At 38.2% G+C, this 19,994-nt stretch overlaps 2 protein-coding genes and 1 non-coding gene across 7 annotated transcripts in view; all 3 read left to right on the forward strand.

Moving 5' to 3' along the window:
• Positions 1–776: 776 nt before the first annotated feature.
• LOC129779643 (uncharacterized) lies at positions 777–2,643 on the forward strand. Its single transcript, XM_055787233.1, has 3 exons — positions 777–1,487; positions 1,549–2,050; positions 2,107–2,643. The coding sequence occupies exons 1-3, from the start codon at positions 829–831 to the stop codon at positions 2,551–2,553; spliced, it is 1,608 nt and encodes a 535-aa protein (XP_055643208.1). The 5' UTR covers positions 777–828; the 3' UTR covers positions 2,554–2,643.
• Positions 2,644–8,532: 5,889 nt separating this feature from the next.
• Positions 8,533–8,657, forward strand: Trnal-caa (transfer RNA leucine (anticodon CAA)). The gene is made up of 2 exons: positions 8,533–8,570; positions 8,613–8,657. It is a non-coding gene; the product is annotated as a tRNA-Leu (tRNA).
• Positions 8,658–17,422: 8,765 nt separating this feature from the next.
• The window catches only part of LOC129775156 (disintegrin and metalloproteinase domain-containing protein 10), a 237,532-nt gene continuing 234,960 nt past the window's right edge, over positions 17,423–19,994 (forward strand). For 4 of the 5 annotated variants that reach the window (XR_008742866.1, XM_055779511.1, XM_055779516.1 and 1 more), the window contains exon 1: positions 17,423–17,835. The gene's annotated coding sequence lies outside the window, so the exon portion shown is untranslated. Of the gene's footprint in view, positions 17,836–17,904; positions 18,125–19,994 lie in introns of those variants that run through there. The other variant, XM_055779515.1, reaches the window with a different exon arrangement.

The following is a 19,994-nucleotide window of genomic DNA, read 5'->3' on the forward strand; positions in this document are numbered from 1 at the left end:
AACTTCGTTGATAATCATTCAAACTTTTCACTTAACACAACGATTTAACATTTAAAGTACCCATTTGAAACTGATGCAATAAACCGTCTTCCAAGTGAATTGTGGACCGCCACCGAAAAAGATTATAGTCATCAGCAGGATGATTCCAGTGCGAACCGAATCGAGAGTGAATCGCATCTTTAAATATGGCAGAATTATTTTGTGTTGGGAGCCAATCACTTGAGTTAGAATTATAACTGATAATGCGATACCCCACACGCCCCACACAGAGCAAACTAAACTAACAACAATAACAAATGAGGTTGAGAATTTTCGTCGATAAGGATCAGAAAGTTCATAAGGGTTCAGGAAAAAATGACGAAAGATCATCAAGCAGATATTGGCGTATTGTTGTATAAAAATATTGCGTTTCTATGCACCAGAAAACGTTCACTGCTTTCTGACTAATTTAATAGAGCATGAAAACGACATTTCCTGTCTTCGGAAGATAATAATTCACTTTTCAAAAAATTACACGCATCGCGACTGTCTGTCGTTATGGGACTGCGTATGTAAACTACGAAACAACGCGCACTTTAGCACATGACGATGCACTTTGCTATGCTACATTATCAATTGAAGATGACAATTGAAAATTACCACGATGAACATTAGTGCTAGTGATTGTTCTCGCCGCGACCAGTTAAAAAAAAACAATCATATCAACGCTACCACTCATGGACCAGCCTCCAGCCTCCACAATACAACAATACATATAATGCAATGCGTTATGTTGTTCACTCATTAGTCTTCATCCAGCGATCGTGACGATCGCACGTGTCGAGACCGATGGCTAAGTTTGACGAGGTATCTAAGCTCTGGTACGGATCATCTACGCCTGGAGTTCTAAATCCGAGAACAAACCTCGGCCAGGTGATCCTCAATCTACTATCCAGATGTCCGGATCGGGTGATCCAAATCAATGCCGACGATGGAAGCGAGATGACCTGCGCTGAGATGAGCCGACGAATTGTTCGTGTGGCACTGAACTTGAAACGCCTCGGATATCACCGAGGGGATCAAGTTTCGCTTGTTTGTGCCAACAGTGAGAATGTCGTACCGGTCTTCGTCGGTTGTGTGGCGATCGGGTTGACCGTTAATCCTCTCGCGCCGGTGTTCAACAAGGACGATTTGGCGCACATGATGAGACAGACGCAATCTTCGGTGGTGTTTTGTGACGAAGCGAATTACGGCGTAGTTGAGCAAGCGGTTCGGCTAGCCATCGACGGAAGTCCGGAAGTTTTTGTGATGGGTGCGAGTGAATGGAGTGCAAAATCAATTGATGAATTACTACGCCCCGCTGAAGATGAAGACGGCTTCAAACCGGAATTCTTGGGTGATTCGGAGAATCTCACGGCAATGGTGTTGTGTTCTTCGGGGACTACAGGTTCTCCGAAAGGCGTGTGTCTATCGCATGCGCATCTCATGGAAGGGGAACTATTTGCAGAGTAATATAGTGATGACGATAAGACGCGCCACGCATATTGATAACTGATTCCTCACTTTTAGCGACGAGAATGCGGGTCCGATCTTCAATTTTAGTCCACTGTTTTGGGCAACAGGTGTGTTGGCCATGTTGACTTCGCTTCTCTATATTCGACCTCGTGTCATCACAACGAAACCATTCAGCGAAGAAATGCTGTTCTCGATTATCGAACGATACAAGGTGGAGGATCTTTTCACGCCTCCCTCATATGTCTCGGCAATGATAACCCATCCCAAATTCGCAACGGCAAACTTTTCTAGCGTCAAGAGGTGGACAATGGGAGGGGCTGCCGTATCGGAGGAACTTAGATTGGCTTTGGCAAGCCGTATTCCGAACGGCTTTGCAAAATCGTTATACGGTTCGTCGGAAATTGGTTTCATAACATCGGCTGTGGCATCATGCTCACCCGGATCGGTAGGTACGCTGGCCAACAATGTGTCGGCGAAAATAGTCAACGAAGAGGGTCGAAGGCAGGAACCTGGCCAAATAGGAGAGATTTGTGTCAAGTACAAACACAAAATGTTGGTAGGCAGAGTTACCATTGCGGTTATTCATAAATTGATCGATGGAATCCATTTCAGGGCTATCTTCTCAACGAAGAAGCAACCAGGAATGCATTCGATGAGGAAAACTTCTTCAAAACGGGTGACATTGGATACTTTGACAAGGATGGATTCCTGTACGTGATCGATCGCATCAAAGACATCATAAAGTACAAAAACTATCAAATTTCACCTTCGGACCTGGAAGCCATCATTGGGAAGATCGAAGGTGTGCAGCAAGTTTGTGTCGCCGGAGTTCCTAGCTCGGACCAGTCTTATGATCTGCCAACGGCAATGATCGTTCGGCAGCCGGGATCATCACTGACTGAAGAGCAAGTGATTAGGGTTGTAGACAGCCAAGTGAGTGACCATAAAAGGTTGCGTGGTGGTGCGTACTTTGTCGATCAGCTGCCGAGCTCAGCATCCGGGAAAGTGCTGCGTCGAGTGGTCATGCAAACGCTCAAGAATGTGAAACAATCAAAATAGTTCACCAGAGAGGAATAATCTTGTTTTTTTGGGGTTCATTGCGGATGTCCAGTCAAATTAAATAAAACTTGTGGCTATTAAATAACGAGACTGGCGCTATGAATCAGTCTTCCGAAAAACACTTACACATGTCCACGCGATGTGAAAATTCCATGTTTTTGTTTGAATTCGAACATGATTCTCGCTAGTGTTGAGTGTCTATCCCCAACACGAACAATGATACACAAACATAGACATGTGAAAACAAACACGATGTTTATAATTCAAGAACATCATGTACAAACATATCACCCGATGTCGCAGCATTCATTGCTTTCGTTTCGTTTCGTTTTCATACACGGAAAGAAATTATTCATCCCAAAACATTTCTTCGTAGAATACTTTTTCACAGAAACGAACTTGAAATTTAATTCGCATTACAAAAATCACATGAGCTGAGAGGCCATGAGTTCATACATATTTTGCAAGTCTGATTAAATAATCCTTGGTTTCGTGCAGAGAAACATTCTCTGAATAGAAAGAAGCTTTCTATGAGAATTTTTTTGCGTGCATGTTGGCAATTAAAGTCTGGGGAACCGACTGCACAGCGGGCGACGTCGTACAAATGCTGACCAAAAAAATAAATACTCAAAAATTAGTCTTAGATGCATCCTTCAGCGGCACACAGCAGAACCAGCAGAGAAATTTCAGCGGCTAAAACACACCATTAATTTCTCGATGTTCTCACAAACTGAATGAAGGAAAAAACTAAAAGCTACACTTACACTGCACTGCATATGCTATGTGTGCATGCGATTGCATCATCCTTTCTTCTCCTCTTCTTCGCTCGTGTTATAGCTCGGGTCGCGTTCGTCGTGAACAAACAGTATTGGCCATTTGTATTCAAAGATCCAGCCAAAATTGTTGCTCCCGTGGTCGAGTGATTAGCGTCACGCCTAACATGTCACTGCTGAATAATTGTGGTACCTTATATTCGATTAAAATTATAGAAATATTGTAATCAAAATTTGTTGTGGTTAACTAAACATCTTCGCCACGCTCTATTCAATTTTAGTACTTGTTCAAATAGCTAATAATAGCGAATGTTACATGAATTCAATATATAAATTGATGCGTGCACTAAATAATGATATCAATTGTGAAAAACTCTTATATGAATCGACGTTTATTTTGTTCAGAATAGATAAAGAGGTTTATTTAATTTGCCCAATATTTTAGACGAAGCATCCATTGTCATGATAGGAAAGCATTTTCTCCATGTCAACATACCAACACACCACGCGTTGAGTGGTGGTGGTGTGGTGTCCGATTCGCTTCTTCTACTCTACGCACTGCCGGTGCTTGGGGTGAAAATGCAAGAGAAACTGTACACCATGTTCGAACTTCATGTGAAACATTGGGATTAAACATCGTATGTCCAAACATACAACGAATACAAACATGTCACATTTTCAAACATAAGTACGAAAAAATCATGTTTGTATTCAAACACAAAACTGCGAACAGCAGCGTGGACATGTTTATCCCGGACGCAGTGTTTTTTGTGAAACACGGAAGACTGCTATGAATTATTCGATTTTTATTTCAGATAAACAGTGATTTCTTAGAGGTTCGCAAAAAATTGCACAATCTTCCTATTTGAACCAATTTTTGAGTAGAAGTTCGTCCAAATGCTTATGCCTTAGGTGGTTCATGCGGAAGGCCCAATTTTGCATCACTTTTTCGGTCATTTCGGCTGGAAATAACCCATATAGAATCGTCTTGCAATGTCTCCATCGTTAAAAGTTTATACGAATAGACGAAAAACTTAGATATCATATTAAAAGCAGTTCCATGATGAGGGTTGCCAATAATATTTTTCAAAAAACGGGAAGAATGCTTTTAAAACAAACTGGAAATGAGCTGGATCATGTAAACCCGTTTTATTTTAAGATGATCAGCTTTGATTCATTGAAATATTTTTTTGACATAGGATTTCGTCTTTCGGGAACATATTGAGGGAACAAACTGAAAAACGAAAATTGATCGCATCGTGAAAAATGTCAATTTCAAACGCATATTGCTCAGTCATTTCATGATGGATTGATGAAATTTTTGCGTCAATCGGTTTTGGCACTCCATAACAATTCTTTTAATTGAATAAAATGATGTATGTCATGAAACTAACTATCGATCAATTGAAAAATCTCAACCGTTATCCAAACGGAAATACCTCGTTCTGATTGGTCGAAATCGAAGGTAATGAATGTGAAAACGTGAAACTGAGTAAAATAATATAACAGTTCGACTGGAAAATTTATAAGGTAACACAGTAAAACTATTTTTTGTTGCTGAAAAATTCAATTTTATTATTCAACATAATTGCCTTCGAGGGCGATACAGCGATTATAGCGATCTTGCGACTTTTCGACACCATTTTTATATTACACTTTCGGTTTCTCCTCGAAGTAGGCCCCAGTTTCGGTAATCACTTCATCATCGGTCTTAAATTTCTTACCAGCGAGCATTCTCTTCAGATCTGCGAACAGAAAATAGTAGTTGGGGGCCAGCTCTGGAGGATACGGTGGATGCGGAAGCAATTCGAAGCCCAATTCAGGTAGTTTTGCTATCGTTTTCATTGATTTGTGATTTTCCCATTTTTTTCACAATAACAAAAGTTGCTTCACTCTCAATGCTGTAACTCACGAACCAATCGACCGTTTGCTGTCACGTATCCATTGAAAGATGGTGCTTTGTGATAGTCAAGTAGATTTAGTAGAGAGACGCCATCTAGACGTCAATCTTATGAACTTTTCAGCCGAGCTGTTATTTACTGAAACTACTTACTACAAAACTAAGGTGCCTGGAAAAACGGCATTGCAAATATATGCTAGTCGATGGCGTTTTGATATTGCAAGTAAGGTGAGCGATACGATTGATTCTAGCAAACAGAATATAAATTTGGAACTTGTGTGTGTTCCCGCTCGAGAACAGATCATCCGGTTTAAGCTGTCTATTTTGTTGGGTTTATCTTTACTCAACGAGAGTTCATGCAGGAGAAAAATTGGAAAAGTGAAGAAATATTCAAAAAAAGCAAACTGCATTTTGTATTGGGTGTCAAATTTAAATTCACATTGAGGCATATAGCATCGTGTTCCGTTGGGTTTGAAGCGGAAATGGAAATAGGTTGAATAAATACTCAGAAAGTAAAAATTATAAAAAAATACGTTTTCCATTTCAAATATGTTTTCTCAATAATAAAGTTTAATTTTTTTTGTGGTGAGAAAATTGATAATTGTTTCCATAATTGTGCGGTCGTGTCTCGGACACAACTCTCCTGTGACTTTTTTCTTTATTTTGTTTTGGAATTAAGTTACATATTTAGATATTAAATAAAAATTATAATAAAATATTTGATTTTTAATTCATATAAATAAAGGTCGGACTCGATTATATTTATTTTTTTAAATACTTTTTTATGATTCAAATATGACTTATTTCAATAAAAAATGTAACGTTTTAACGTTAAGGTGAAATTGAATTGCCTATTATAAGAACAATGCAGTTCATGATAGACTTTGAAGATATTGATTGAAAAAAAATTTAAAAAAAATCATTTTGGAGCCATTTTTGTGTTAACAACTCCCAATTTAGAGCAGTAAGCGCAAATTTCCCGGGAATTAATTTAAAAAACGGTAATTTTGTTGAAGTTTTGAACACAAATGAACTGTTTAGGACCTGTTGAGTCTGATCATGAATTTTATCAGTTGTTTTTGTTGAAACTAACATCAAAATTTCAAATACAAAAACAACACTTTTACCATCAAGTGTTTTCCGCTAGACGGGCAGGTGGCAACTATATTGTCACCAATTTTTTCAATATTTTTGATTGTTTTCGCATTTAAAATTTTTTTCGTATATTTTAGCATGTAAACATGTCGTTGTAATGGAGTTTGACAATTATATTGCCACCAACATTTTATGCTAGCCGGACAGGTGGCAGCTATATTGCCACCAACATTTTACGTTAACTGGGTAGTGGCATCTATATTGCCACCAATTTTTTCAATGTTTTTGATTGTTTAACGTATTGAAAAAAAATTTTTTGTGTATTTTAGCATCTAAACATGTCGTTGTATTCATCAAATATGATCGTCTATTGCTTCCTAATAAATTTTGGATAAATTATTTATTTTGATGTGAGAAAGGTGTATTATGACTTTAAGGGGATGAATCAAAAATAAAATTCCTCTTTTATATTAAAAAAAATATATGCATAAAAAACAAATAAAAAAAATATTTTTTTTGACTCAATTATATACAGGATTTGATTATATACAGTGAAAAGAAATCAGAGAGATATATTTGAGTGAAAAAACTGCAGAAAATATATTTTCTTCAACTTCATTCAGTCTTAATAGTCATTTAATTCAGCCAACTCATTGATTCTCGGTCTGTCAGATCTATTCGCGAGTATAGGAAGGTTAAAGGTCTCAATATTTACTCGTTTATCCGTATAGACGAACAGAGAATGATTTAGTTTTAACAATGGCGATTCAATTTGAACTTTGAATATTTATTTTTGCTAAATTTAACGCTGATGGACGTCATCCAGGGATCAAAAAATAACTTCCTACTCAAAATTCTGACTGTTATCAAATATGTCATCTTGATAAAGTTCGTTTCAAGTTATGTTTGTCTGTATAAATAAACAGTCAAGCTATATTACACGTTCGACATATAATAGGAGTACCGGTAAGTTTCTTCGTTTTTTTCAAAAATTAATGCTTTATTCTGCAAAAATGGTTACAAATTTAATATTCAAAGAATTGCCCATCGCTAGTCACAACTTTTTCCCATCTCAATTCACGGATCCCTTTGCGGAAATAATCTGCCGATTTGTCGGCTAACCACGAATCGATCCAATTTTTGACTTCATAAAAATTGGAGAAGTGCTGGACAACCAGACCTTGTTGCGTCGATCGAAAAAGGTAGTAATCGGACGGAGCAATGTCTGGAGAATACGGCGGGTGGGATAGGACCTCCTATTTCAGCGTTTCCAAGTATGTTTTGACCGGTTTGTGACATGCGGCCGAGCATTATCGTGCTGCAAAATAACTTGATCGTGTCTTTGCTCGTATTGTGGCCGTTTTTCCTTCAGTGCACGGTTCAAACGCGTTAATTGTCGTCGGTAGAGGTCCTCCGTTATGGTTTCATTCGGTTTTTGTAGCTCAAAGTACATCACACCCAGCTGGTCCCACCAAATAGACAGCATAACCTTCTGGCCGTGAATATTCCGCGCGGCCGTCGATGTTGATGCAGGTACCCATACGTTGCCCGACGTTTAGGTTTGTCGTAATGGACGTTCGCACATAAAAAAACGGCGTTCGACGTCTCATGGCTTCAATCCATACGGCACCCAATGTCCTATCTTTCGGATCTTATCCATTGCTTTTAAACGATCGGATATGGTTTGCTGAGCTACTCCAAGTGTGTCTGCAAGTTCTTGTTGCGTTTGTGACGGATCTTGATCGAGTAAAGCCTCCAATTCTTCATCTTCAAACTTTTTTGTCGGTCCGGAACGTTCTTCGTATTCCAATTCAAAATTACCACTTCCGCTCAGTTGGAGCATGGTCATCATAAACTTCCACCAAAATGCGATGACTTTCCGCAGTTTTTTTTCTTCTTATTGAAATAATGAAGGAAAACACTTTCGTTGGTACGTAATTCGACATATTCGAAGTGGCAAAAAAACTATGTTGTTAACTTTTTGACATATACTGAGAAAGACGCGCAATTATAGTAGCTTTCCAACGAATGTCTGGAAAATTGATTCACTGGAATAATAATCAGGTTACGCCATCTTTTGTAAAACCGAAGAAACTTACCGGTACACCTAATATAATGTTTCAGATATAATTGCAGAGCGTTAGCATTGATGTTTAGCAATTAGTTAGCTACAGACTATAACAACACGCATATCTGCGATTATATCAACATGTCAGGATGGCCGAGCGGTCTAAGGCGCCAGACTCAAGAGCAATCTTTCCACACACAGTGTGGGTTCAGTTCCCGGAGCGTTCTGGTCCTCTCTGAGGGCGTGGGTTCGAATCCCACTTCTGACAGAACTTTTTTTCATTAGAGAAATATTTGTATGTGTATCGAGAAAAGATTTGGATCAGCGAAAAGAGTGTTTGCTATCGATAAATTTCACCGACGAACTTAAGGGGGTATTCTAGAAATTTCGGAAAATTTTTCGAGCTCCGGAAAAATAAAAGGAAGAATATTTTTACTATCCATTATCTCAGTATTTTTTTAATATATCTTTGAACAATAAAACAAAAATTGAACGGGAAAAAATATTCTTAATTAAAATAGTTACAAACTGATGAAGTGAGGGGGTCCAAAGAAAAATTGTGCGGACAAGTTAAAAACATGTTTTTTTTTGCAAAATGGCGGGCGTTTAAACGCTTTTTCTTACATTCCCCAAATTTTTAAACATAGTAAAACTAATATAATATGATTTTTTTTCTTGGTCCTTGCGATAGAGAGATGCATACAGATTGTATTCATATAAATTCGACATGAATCGGTTCAGTAGAACTTGAGATATCGTGTACGCCAGTTTGAAAAAAACTAGTTTCGAGAAAAACGCGTTTGAAGTTCATTGTTATGACCATACCAGGTTAGATACCCCATCACTAAAATGGCTATAACTCGATAAATAATGGGATTATCGAAAAGCCCTTTCTAGGGTATATTCTTGAATGCCTAAACTCAGAAATATAAAGAATATTTTTTTATTCTTTCATTTTATTCAATTTTTTTGTTTTTTCAAATTTCTAGACTAGAATACTCCTTTATGACAAAAGGTAGGACCTTATTCCCACATACCCTTCACTGCGAAATCAAATTGAATTGCATGGCATTAAAATACGAGTTAGTGAAGCAAAGATAATAAAGGCTTTCTGGCAGAAGGAACACCTTTCAAATATAAATTATGAATGAAAATTAACATCTCCGTATCAAATTACTGGTCAATGTGAATGGAAAACTTTGTTTTATTCTTGTGGTAAAGTAATCTCTTACACAAATTGTATCTGAAGATAATTTCATATTATAATGATTAAATAATTTCGTATCCAGATGTCGACACCGTACCGTATTTCCTTCTTTTCATACTTTCTTTCTATCCATTCCTTCTTTTTCTATTTTCTTTCAGAAATATAGCCCGAAACAACGTCGAAGCCCTATGTGAGCTGAAAAGCTGCGTTTTGAACAGCTCATGAGCGGATTGCACATCTCTACCCAAAAAAAGTCACTAGAGGGTTGTGTCCGAGACACGACCGCATAGTTGACGTAGGATTCCATTATGCTATCTGTTGATTTTGCACATGTTTGAAGAATTACATCGCTAAACTCTTTGATAATGATTTTTTGCATTACTCGGAAATTAATCAATCAAACGAAACCAAAGTTGGCATGTGAAAGTTTTGGGGTGCAATAAATGTTTCTATGATGGTTAGACAGTCCTTCCCCCACTCAAAGGGGGGGGGGGGCTGCCATACAAATGAAACACAAATTTCTGCATTACTCGAGAATTAATCAAGCAAATGAAACCAAATTTGGCATGTGGAGGTTTTAGGATGCAATAAATGTTTCTATGGTGTTAAGATACTCCTTCCCCCTCTCTTAGAGGAGGCTGCCGTACAAATGAAACACAAATTTTTGCATTACCCGAGAATTAATCAAGCAAATTAAACCAAATTAGGCATATGGAAACTTTAGGGTGCAATGAATGTTTCTATGGTGGTTAGATACCCCTCCCCCCTCTCTTAGGGGTGGCTGCCATACAAATAAAACACAAATTTCTGCATTACTCGAGAATTAATCAAGTAAATGGGCGGGACGAAGTTTGTCGGGTTAGCTAGTGTAATATAAAATAATTACCAATACCGAACACAATTATCAATTTTTCTCATCAGTAAAAACATGTTGTTTTAATATAGAGAAAACATATTTGAAATGGAAAAGGTAATTTTCCTTTATGACTTTTAATTTCTGAGTATTGATTCAACCCAATGTGAATTTTAATTGGACTAACAGCCCCTAATAATATATGTATGGGAAATCACTTTTTCTAATATTTCTTCACTTTCCCAATTTTTCTCGTCGCATAAACTTTTCTTTGGTGAAAATTAACACAACAAAACAGACAGCTTAAACCGAACGACAAGTTCTCGAGCTGGAACACACCCTGGTTTTTATATATGAAAATTAAAATAAATTGTTTCATATATATTTTTTTTATCCAAAAAATATATTTTTATTAAGGCTCATATGGCGTCAACCTGACGGGGCCGGGAGTTCAATATTTTGACAATGTTTGCTAAGACTATGTTAGTAATATGTAACCGATTACTCGCGGTTGACTCGAGGTTAGTATTACAAGTGTTCTCATAATTGGTATGTCGCAGTCTTCGATGCTCTGTACGTGTGCCCGACACGGGATACTTCCTATTGGGATGCAGCTGACCATTAATCAGCAACGCCCCCCTAGTATGTACCCCATATCTAGCGTGGTGCGTCTTCTCGACTCGAGGAATCCAGGATAGAATGACCACTAGCTGGCGCAAACATCAGCTCGTGTAGAGTTGTCATGAGCGGTACAACCTTTGGCTCTTGTTGAATGATCAGTGGACTGCACAACCTTTGGCCCGTGTATCTGTAAAGAGTGTGTGTAAGTATTGCCGCGACTAAGTAAAAGTTTATAGATCGGATAGGAGGGATATGAAACAGGGACACAACGAAGGAAACATCATTAAACGTTGACATCGGCGTTTCTGAGGAACAGGTATAGATGAAGCAGAAGATCAGGATCGCGGCTACCTAAGATATCCCGGACGGGGATATCCGATTGTCTGCCTTTTGCTTTCAGTGCTCTAGAGATCTGAGAGCGAGCAGCATGAAACCGGATACACGACCAGACAACATGCTCGATGTCGTGGTAGCCATCGCCACAATCACATAGATTGCTTGCTGCGAGCCCAATGCGATAGAGATGCGCGTTTAGGTTGTAGTGATTGGACATAAGCCGAGATATCACGCGAATGAAATCACGATCTACATTCAATCCCTTAAACCAAGAACTCGTCGAGACCTTAGGGATAATCGTGTGTAACCAACGACCGAACTCATCTTCATTCCACATGCGCTGCCAACTAACGAGTGTGTGCTGACGAGGAATGTGAAAAAAATCGTTATAAGCAATTTTCCTTTCAAAAAGTGTGCCTTCTGAAGCGCCCACCTTAGCTAGCGAGTCCGCTTTCTCATTCCCCGGAATCGAGCAATGGGAGGGAACCCATGCTAAGGTAATCTTGAATAATTTTCCGACCGAAACACTCAATAGATGTCTTATTCTTGTTAGGAAATAAGATGAGCGTTTATCAACTTTCATTGAGCGGATTGCCTCTATTGAGCTGAGACTGTCTGAAAAAATAAAATAACGGTCGATGGGCAATGTTTCAATGATCCCCAGTGCGTAGTATATCGCACCCATTTCAGCGACATACACGGAACAAGGATCTTTGAGTTTGAAAGGCACTCAAAGGCACTGGAATTTTCATTGAAGATTTCGAAGCCAGTGGACCCGTTTATGCATGAACCGTCAGTAATAGAATCGAAGCGTAGATGATCTGGGATTCCATGGATTTTTTGTCGCATGGACAGATCCAAATTGACAGAGGAATTGCAAAAGTATGGGAAGCAAACTTGGTTGGAGATGCCCGGTGAAGGGTGCACTTCATGGGTAAGGAAATCATGGTACAAAGACATAAAACTTTCCTCAGTCAGTTGGAGTAGATTTTCAATCACCAATGGATTCATGATGCGATTTGGATTTCAGAAGATAGCAGCGCGAGACAATCGTTCGTCCCTTTACCTCGGCGGAAGCCAAACTGCGTATTTGACAGCAAATTGTTCGTTTCAACCCACTTGTCCAAACGAAGTAGAATCATTTTCTCTAACAATTTGCGATTACAGGATAACATTGCAATCGGCCTATACGAGTTATGATCGCAAGCCGGCTTGTTGGGTTTTCGTATGGCTATCACTCTCACTTGTCTCCAGTCATGTGGGACTATATTCAGCTCCAGGAACATGCTGAACAAGTTCAGCAAACGCTGTTTCGCCAAGTCGGGAAGATTCTTCAATAAGTTGAATTGATTCTTGTCCGACCCCGGAGCTGAATGGTTACATGAGAGGAGGGCAATTGAGAATTCTACCATCGAAAAATTCTCATAATCGCCTTGGAGCGGAATATCGCGTACGACGCTTTGTGCAGGAACGCAATCGGGACAAACCTTTCTTGCAAATTCGAAAATCCAACGGTCAGAGTATTCCTCACTTTCATTTGCATGGTTCCAGCCACGCATTCTCCTAGCCGCATTCCAAAGAGTGCTCATAGCTGTCTCCCTTGACAAACCATTGACGAACTTCCGCCAATATCCACGCTTTTTTGCTTTAATCAGACCTTTTAGTTTGGCTTCTAGAGCTTGGTACTTTCGAAACCATTCCACTAATCCAGTTTTCCTGAATTTTTTGAAAGCGGATGATTTTTCAAGGTAGACCTTTGAACACTTCTTGTCCCACCAAAGTGATGGAGGACGACGTCGAAAAGTGGTAGCAGGAACACTTTTCTTTTGAGCTTGAAGTGCGCTTTCGTAAATCAAATTCGATATAAAGTTATACTCTTCGAGTGGAGGAAGTTCATGCATTGCAACAAGTGCTTCAGATATTATTTCTGCAAATGTTCTCCAGTCAATATTTTTCGTGAGGTCATACGCAATATCGACTGACTCACGAGAACCTGATTCATTGGCGATCGATAAAATTATTGGCAGGTGATCACTACCGTGGGGATCTTGGATTACCTTCTACGTGCAATCCAGGGATAACGAAGAAGAGCAAAGTGATATGTCTAGCATACTTGCCCGTGCAGGAGGGTTGGCTATCCTAGTTGCTTCCCCTGTATTTAAAACTGTCATGTTAAAGTTGTCGCACAGATCATAAATCAACGTGACACGGCTGTCATCGTAGTGTGACCCCCATGCTGTTCCATGGGAGTTGAGGTCACCTAAAATTAGCCGCGGCTCCGGCAATGCCTCGATGATATCAAAAAACTGATGGCGGCCGACCATGTTTCTTGGAGAAATATATATCGAGGCATGTCTTTAGAAATGTAAAATACAATGATTGTTTGACAATTCTTCCGTTCACATATTTTGGTAGTCCTAGGCATCATATCAAATATAAAGGACGTTCATCAAAATTATTTGTAACGAAGAACATAATCTATTACAAAAATTTCGATGCATTCTAAAATAATATTCGAAGTGGTAAACAAGTGGATTGCATAATATAATTGCGTAATTCTACGTCGAAAAAAAGCGCTCGTGTCCTAGATACAATTACAATTACAATTTTACAATTACAATTACAATTTTTTCTAACTTAAAAGCTATAAAACCTACAAAATTTTGACCAAAGAACAGTCTTCAGAACACATACGCTACGTTGCGCTAGAGCAGGGGTTTTCAAATGGTGCTCCGCGGGAAATTTGTGCTCCGCGAAGTTATAGCAAATGCTCCCGCCTGAAAACCCACCTTGAAAAAAACAATTCTTTAATTTCATTTTACTGGGCATATAGAGATTTATATTGTTACTCCGGGTCAGATGTCGTGTAACAGCGACTCGGAACCGAAATAGAGTTGTTTCCAGTTGGGTAATGTCAATGCAAATAAGATTTGTTCTATTGATTGAAAAATGCAGGTGCTCCGTCAAATTATTTTGCTATAAAAAGTGCTCTGCCATAAAAAAATCTGAAAACCCCTGCGCTAGAGTTTAATTTTCATCAGCGCGCGTTCATAGCAAACACGTGTACTCTCTTGGTACGAAGCGCACCAAACTCAGAAACAAATGAATCCAAAATCAGCACGGTACAGAATGCAGATATCGAACACACACACACACATACAGTGACGAAACGGCCTCATCTTTGGATATACTTCTAGGCGCCTTGGTTCTAAGCTAAGCGTGGTTTAAAATTGGGTATAGGGGAAGGCGGGGGAAGACGGCCACCCGGGGTAAGATGGCACTCTTTAGATTATTGAAACAATGATCCATTGAACAGTTATAATATATTATTTTAGTGTATTGCATCACCCTCAATTATGTACACCCATTTTGGCGTGTGTATAAGTGAAACGTTATGATAAAACAACAAAAATAAACTTTTCATATGGCGACGAGCACCGATTTATAATTTTGCTCGCTAGAAATTTAGCGTTTTAGTGGCGAATATGTACATACATATCTCGTGAAACCAATGTTATAATAGTAAACACACAGGTCTGTCAAGTGTGCTTATAAAGAAAACAGTATGTTTTTGAAGCATTTCATAGAATTATTGAGGCACTTTACTCGACTCATACCTGGGTTAAGACGGCCACTATACTAAAGGTGTGATTTGCTATAAAAGAACGCACATAATTGGCAAATTCATTAAGAAAATCACATATCTAGTATAGTTGGTTGCATAACTCAAGGTGCATTCATGATAAATTTGATTTGTTTTCAGATGCCACACACAATGTTTTATTATGATAAGGTTTACCCATTAGGCACGTTATACGTAATCCAGGGAAAATAACACCTCCCACTCTTGCCACACTTGATCTAAGGTACAATGGCATTGATCTGCAGTACAATTCCGTCGGAAATAAAAATCCTCTATACGGCTAGAATCATGTGGCTTTCATATCCCTAGTGGTGGCCAACGTTACCCCACATGATTTTAGTATCAGCATTTTTATACCTTTTTTGATTTATCATACAACATTATGAGATAAGAAGTAAACCTTCTGAAAATCAACCTAACTGTGGAAAACATTCTAAAGATCGATGCTGACACAATGAGATGCTTCTATTTTATATACACTGTGTTTGATAGTACTGTAGGGTTCATTATTATATTATATAAATACTTTTATAGCTACACAATTTCTATCAATCTTGATAGATGTGCATATTCACACCTGCGAGTATTGATCCTTGGTTGGACGGACTGTTGGTGACTTGACAGATGCAGAGGTGAACGGAATAAACAGAGCAGTGATTGATGGTAGAGATGGGCAGAACAGTTCACTTTGATGAACGGTTCAGTCACTAACCGTTCATCTAAGTGAATCAGTTCTTTTGAACCGTTCTTTCGCTCTTTCGTTCAGCGGTATTAAGAACAACATAGAATGTTAGCTGCAACCCAACATCAATAGATAGCTATTAGAATTAGAATAGCTATTCATTGATATCGTTGGATTGGATAGTGTACGTATGGAATTTATATTTTTCAAATTTAGTCCTTCTTCAAAAGTCGCAAACTGTATGTGAAAATATGTTTATCGGCCGACAAAAGTATATGTAATAATTTAATGCGAACAAAATATATGCAATTTTTCAGATTTTCTGTTTGGACAATACACAGGTTCCATGTAAGATCATATTTCATTCAGAGAAAAAATACAAACCATCATGATAACACGTACGCGCAATAGGCCAAACAATGGATTGAAAGCAACGAAAAAACTTTTTTCTTAACTTGCCCTCACTATGAGATTTTATGTTACTTAATTCATGAATCGCCCCAGCTTTCCCGGATGTTTTTCTTATAATCAGGAAGTATATTAATATTACGCGGAATTGAAAGAATACATGAAATTGAAAATATATAGCTTTGCCTTTAAAACTACGAAAATCTAATTTAATTTCTAACCCAAAATTGCCATTAACAAAACCATTAACAAAATAAACCTTGCTCATAAATGACAATATCGTTTTATTTTTCTTACAAGCGTTCTCGTTATATTAATCTATTCCGTCCAGCACAAATCAGTTCAGCTGCACTCGTCCGTTCGCAAATATTTCGCCCGCAACAAACACTGCGTACTCAAACAGTTCGTTCCCAAACAGTTCACTCTTAATCAGTTCGCTCTCAAACAGTTCGTTCCCAGACAGTTCACTCTTAATCAGTTCGTTCACAAACAGTTCACTCTCAATCAGTTTTACTGGGAAACGTAGTCTTACGTGAAAAAATTGTAGAGGGTTGCGTCAAAATCGGCTGTTTTGGCGTGGAATTGCTTTTTTTACGTCTACCTGGTTCTACTGGTAGTTCCGCGAACTGTTAATATGATTTTTTTCTACCATGGAGAATATGTGAACAAAAAAATGGAACCATTAAAATTATGATAATTGTCTAACAAAACTTCGATCTGAAATGTGACAAATTCTATGATCAAATTTCCTAAAATAATAATCTGCTTTGCAACGTCACTCCATCATCTAAATATTGCTTCGTTGTGTAGAACAAAGCAGGTACATCTAAGAATGTATGATTATTTTGTTTTATATTTTTTTGTTTACCAGTCCCGTTTTTATTCCTGAAATTTTTGGTCAGCCTAGTAATAAGATTATGTTATGTTAGGAAGCGATTGTTATCAATCATGCCAATCATGGTGAAGACATTTTCTTTATTTCGTTTGCACATATTTGAACAAAAAATATCTGGCACCCCTGTACTGCACATTCACGAAATAATTTAATACTCAAAATATTGGTGCTCTAAACAAATCGTGTAAAGAGCTGTCACATCGACTACAATTCGATCACCAGCTCTCGGTCTTGATTACTCTCATCGAACGGGTGACACTTGAACAACATACAGAACAAAACAACTCATTCTCATCGCTGGGAGTGAGAAAGAGAGAGAGAGAGAGAGAGACTTCGCTCGCATACATCACAAGCAGCAGATCGTGTTCTCCAGCAAAAGCCTCCCCTCGTTCATCAGTTTGTGTGTTGGCTTCTTCATTGAAGCTTTGTTCCTCGCGGGCGCGTTGAACGTGTTTATCCCTGTTGTGTCGGTGGTGTATTTTATGCTTCTTTCGCAGAATCGATTACCAACGGGTGCTTGAAAATATAAACTGAGTTACATGGAAAACAGTGAACAATTTTCGAGAATTTAGTGACTTTTACTTCCGGATCTCTTGCGAGTGTTCAAACGGTTCCGTTTCGGTGTGGTTTGGATCCAAATTTAGTGTATACCTCAAAGAAAAGCAACAGAGAAACTCTGGAGAAGACAAAAAACGGAGGAAATAAAACTGGTTCTACCAGTTTTGGAAGGTCCCCCCATATGAGTCAGCGGCGAGTGAAGTGACGAATTCGGTTCCTTTCGGCTGGGAGGTGTGTTCGAAGGTTTGTGTCTCACATCGGAATAAAAACAGGAAAAAATATATGTTTTTCTCTGCGATTTAAAGCTTTGGCAGGAAATTACTGTGGCTTGTGAATCAGTTTCTATGTGTCTGGCCGCTAGTAGTTCCTCTTCAGTGAGCTTCGGAGAAAACGGTGTTGGAAAACAGAAGTGAAAATATAACAAGCGATAATTGTTCAATGGATTCTGTGTTCTATGTATATGTGTTGTGTGGTCAGTGTTGCCAGGATGCATCTGGCACTATCAGATACAGGATGCGTCTGAAAGTGTGAGGTATTCGATCAACAATCTCTGGAGGGTCCTCCCCGCTAATTGTTCGTTTCTTTTCGAGCTTTTATTATCCCTAATGTGATACCATTTACTGATAACAAAGACTACTGTGAGTATGTAAATATTTGATCGTTGGACCAGTATCTGAATTTCGGTTTGATAACACAACGTAAGAATACAAACGGTAAACATTCCTGCGACAATCCGTTCGTTCCATTGAAGTCAGTGAGAAGGTTAATATTTCATTTTACAATTGTCCAATAACTGGAATAGTATTTGCAGTATTCCTAGGCGTTGTTTATGCTTAAATACAATTCATGATGACATGATATATTTTTCTGTGATCATCCAAAAATAAGAAATTATTTATCACTAAGAAATAAATTTACTTCATTGTTTAACTCTCTTGAATGAACATTAATTCTAGAGCAACATGTCAAAGGGCCTATCTTCTTTGATCGTTTCTCTTCATCGACTTTTTCTCTCGACATCCAAGGCCTTTCAGACAGATTTTGTTCTAGTTTTGCCATGTAGTTTGATAAACGAACACATCAGGAAATGCTTTTACCGCTGAGTTATTAATGAAAGAGAATCGATCAAAGAAGATAGGCCCTTTTGACCTGTTGCTCTAGATGTGTTCGACGATAAGGAGTGCGAAAGGGAACCTCGTTTATCAAACTACATGGCAAAACTAGAGCAAATACTGTCTGAAAGGCCTTGGATATCGAGAGAAAAAGTCTATGAAGAGAATCGATCAAAGGAGATAGGCCCTTTTGACATGTTGCTCTAGAATTGTCTGAATGTCCGATGCTTAGTTGCAACATCTTAAAATGATGAGGGCCTTGTTCCAATATCCACAACCTTTTTTACACTTCACTTCAGTTTTTGTACCTATTCCCATTCACACTTATTGTGAAATGTAAAAATGAACTCCGTATAGTGAAAATCAGAAAAACTTGTACTTATTACTTTTTGTTTTTACGTGGAGCCTGATCATGAATGTCACTTCACGGTGAAAACGATTTTTTTTATGCAAGGTTAGTGTAAATAATCATGGTTTGTCCGATTTAGGGTGTTTCCGTGAAACTAGTAAATGCAAATCGATTTTTCTTTTTGAAAATCACAAAATCAGGACGAGTTTGAGTTTATTGAAAAGCCCTAAGTCTCTAGTTGCCAATACTACCATAAGAAGATGAAATTATTCGAATTTTTATGTTTTTCAACGATTTTCCTCAAAGAAAAATTATGATCATGGTTTGTCCACCTCTGATCATGGTTTGTTCGATTTTGAAAATCACCACTTGATGAAAAAAATCGAATTTTCAAATAGATGTTGCATTTTTATTGCTTGAGTTTACTGTCATCATATTGATCCATGCATAATTTAGGCTTTCTTCAGAATATTGCCTTTTCTTGAGAATTTTAAAAGTGTTCACCTCAACGCATTCAAAACAGATAAAAAATGCAGCGCGCTAAGCGGTTGCCATAGAAATCATGTGGACAAACCAACATTAGTGAATCGGACAACTAGTGATCAGAATTGAGGTCATCGAAATGCATTGATTACATGGTTTAGCTTTGTAGGGTAAATGATCTTGGTTTGTCCAGTCGAAAATATGATCATGGTTTGCCCACTTTTTTGACTGCTCTAATTCAGCGCTCCTGTGTCAAATAAGGCCTTCGAATGTTTCGAAACATATAAATGAAATTGCCTTTCACATGATTTATAGTAGTTTGATAGTATATTTTTACGAAATCACATGTTTTAAAGGATTATAAAATACACCTTCTATTTGTTTCAATGCGCCCCTCATTCGAGCTAACTTTTAATCGATCACCAGATGATTATTTGGCACGTATTCAGCCCTTTTCT

This window comes from Toxorhynchites rutilus, chromosome 3 (assembly GCF_029784135.1).
Source record: "Toxorhynchites rutilus septentrionalis strain SRP chromosome 3, ASM2978413v1, whole genome shotgun sequence".
NCBI classification, from domain to species: Eukaryota; Metazoa; Arthropoda; class Insecta; order Diptera; family Culicidae; genus Toxorhynchites; species Toxorhynchites rutilus.

Bases quoted from the DNA above. Each gene is read 5' to 3' on its own strand.
- LOC129779643 (XM_055787233.1), top strand. From the start codon at position 829: ATGGCTAAGTTTGACGAGGTATCTAAGCTCTGGTACGGATCATCTACG. The intron at 1,488-1,548 runs GTAATATAGTGA...CCTCACTTTTAG, and splicing joins GAAGGGGAACTATTTGCAGA to CGACGAGAATGCGGGTCCGA. The intron at 2,051-2,106 runs GTAGGCAGAGTT...AATCCATTTCAG, and splicing joins AGTACAAACACAAAATGTTG to GGCTATCTTCTCAACGAAGA.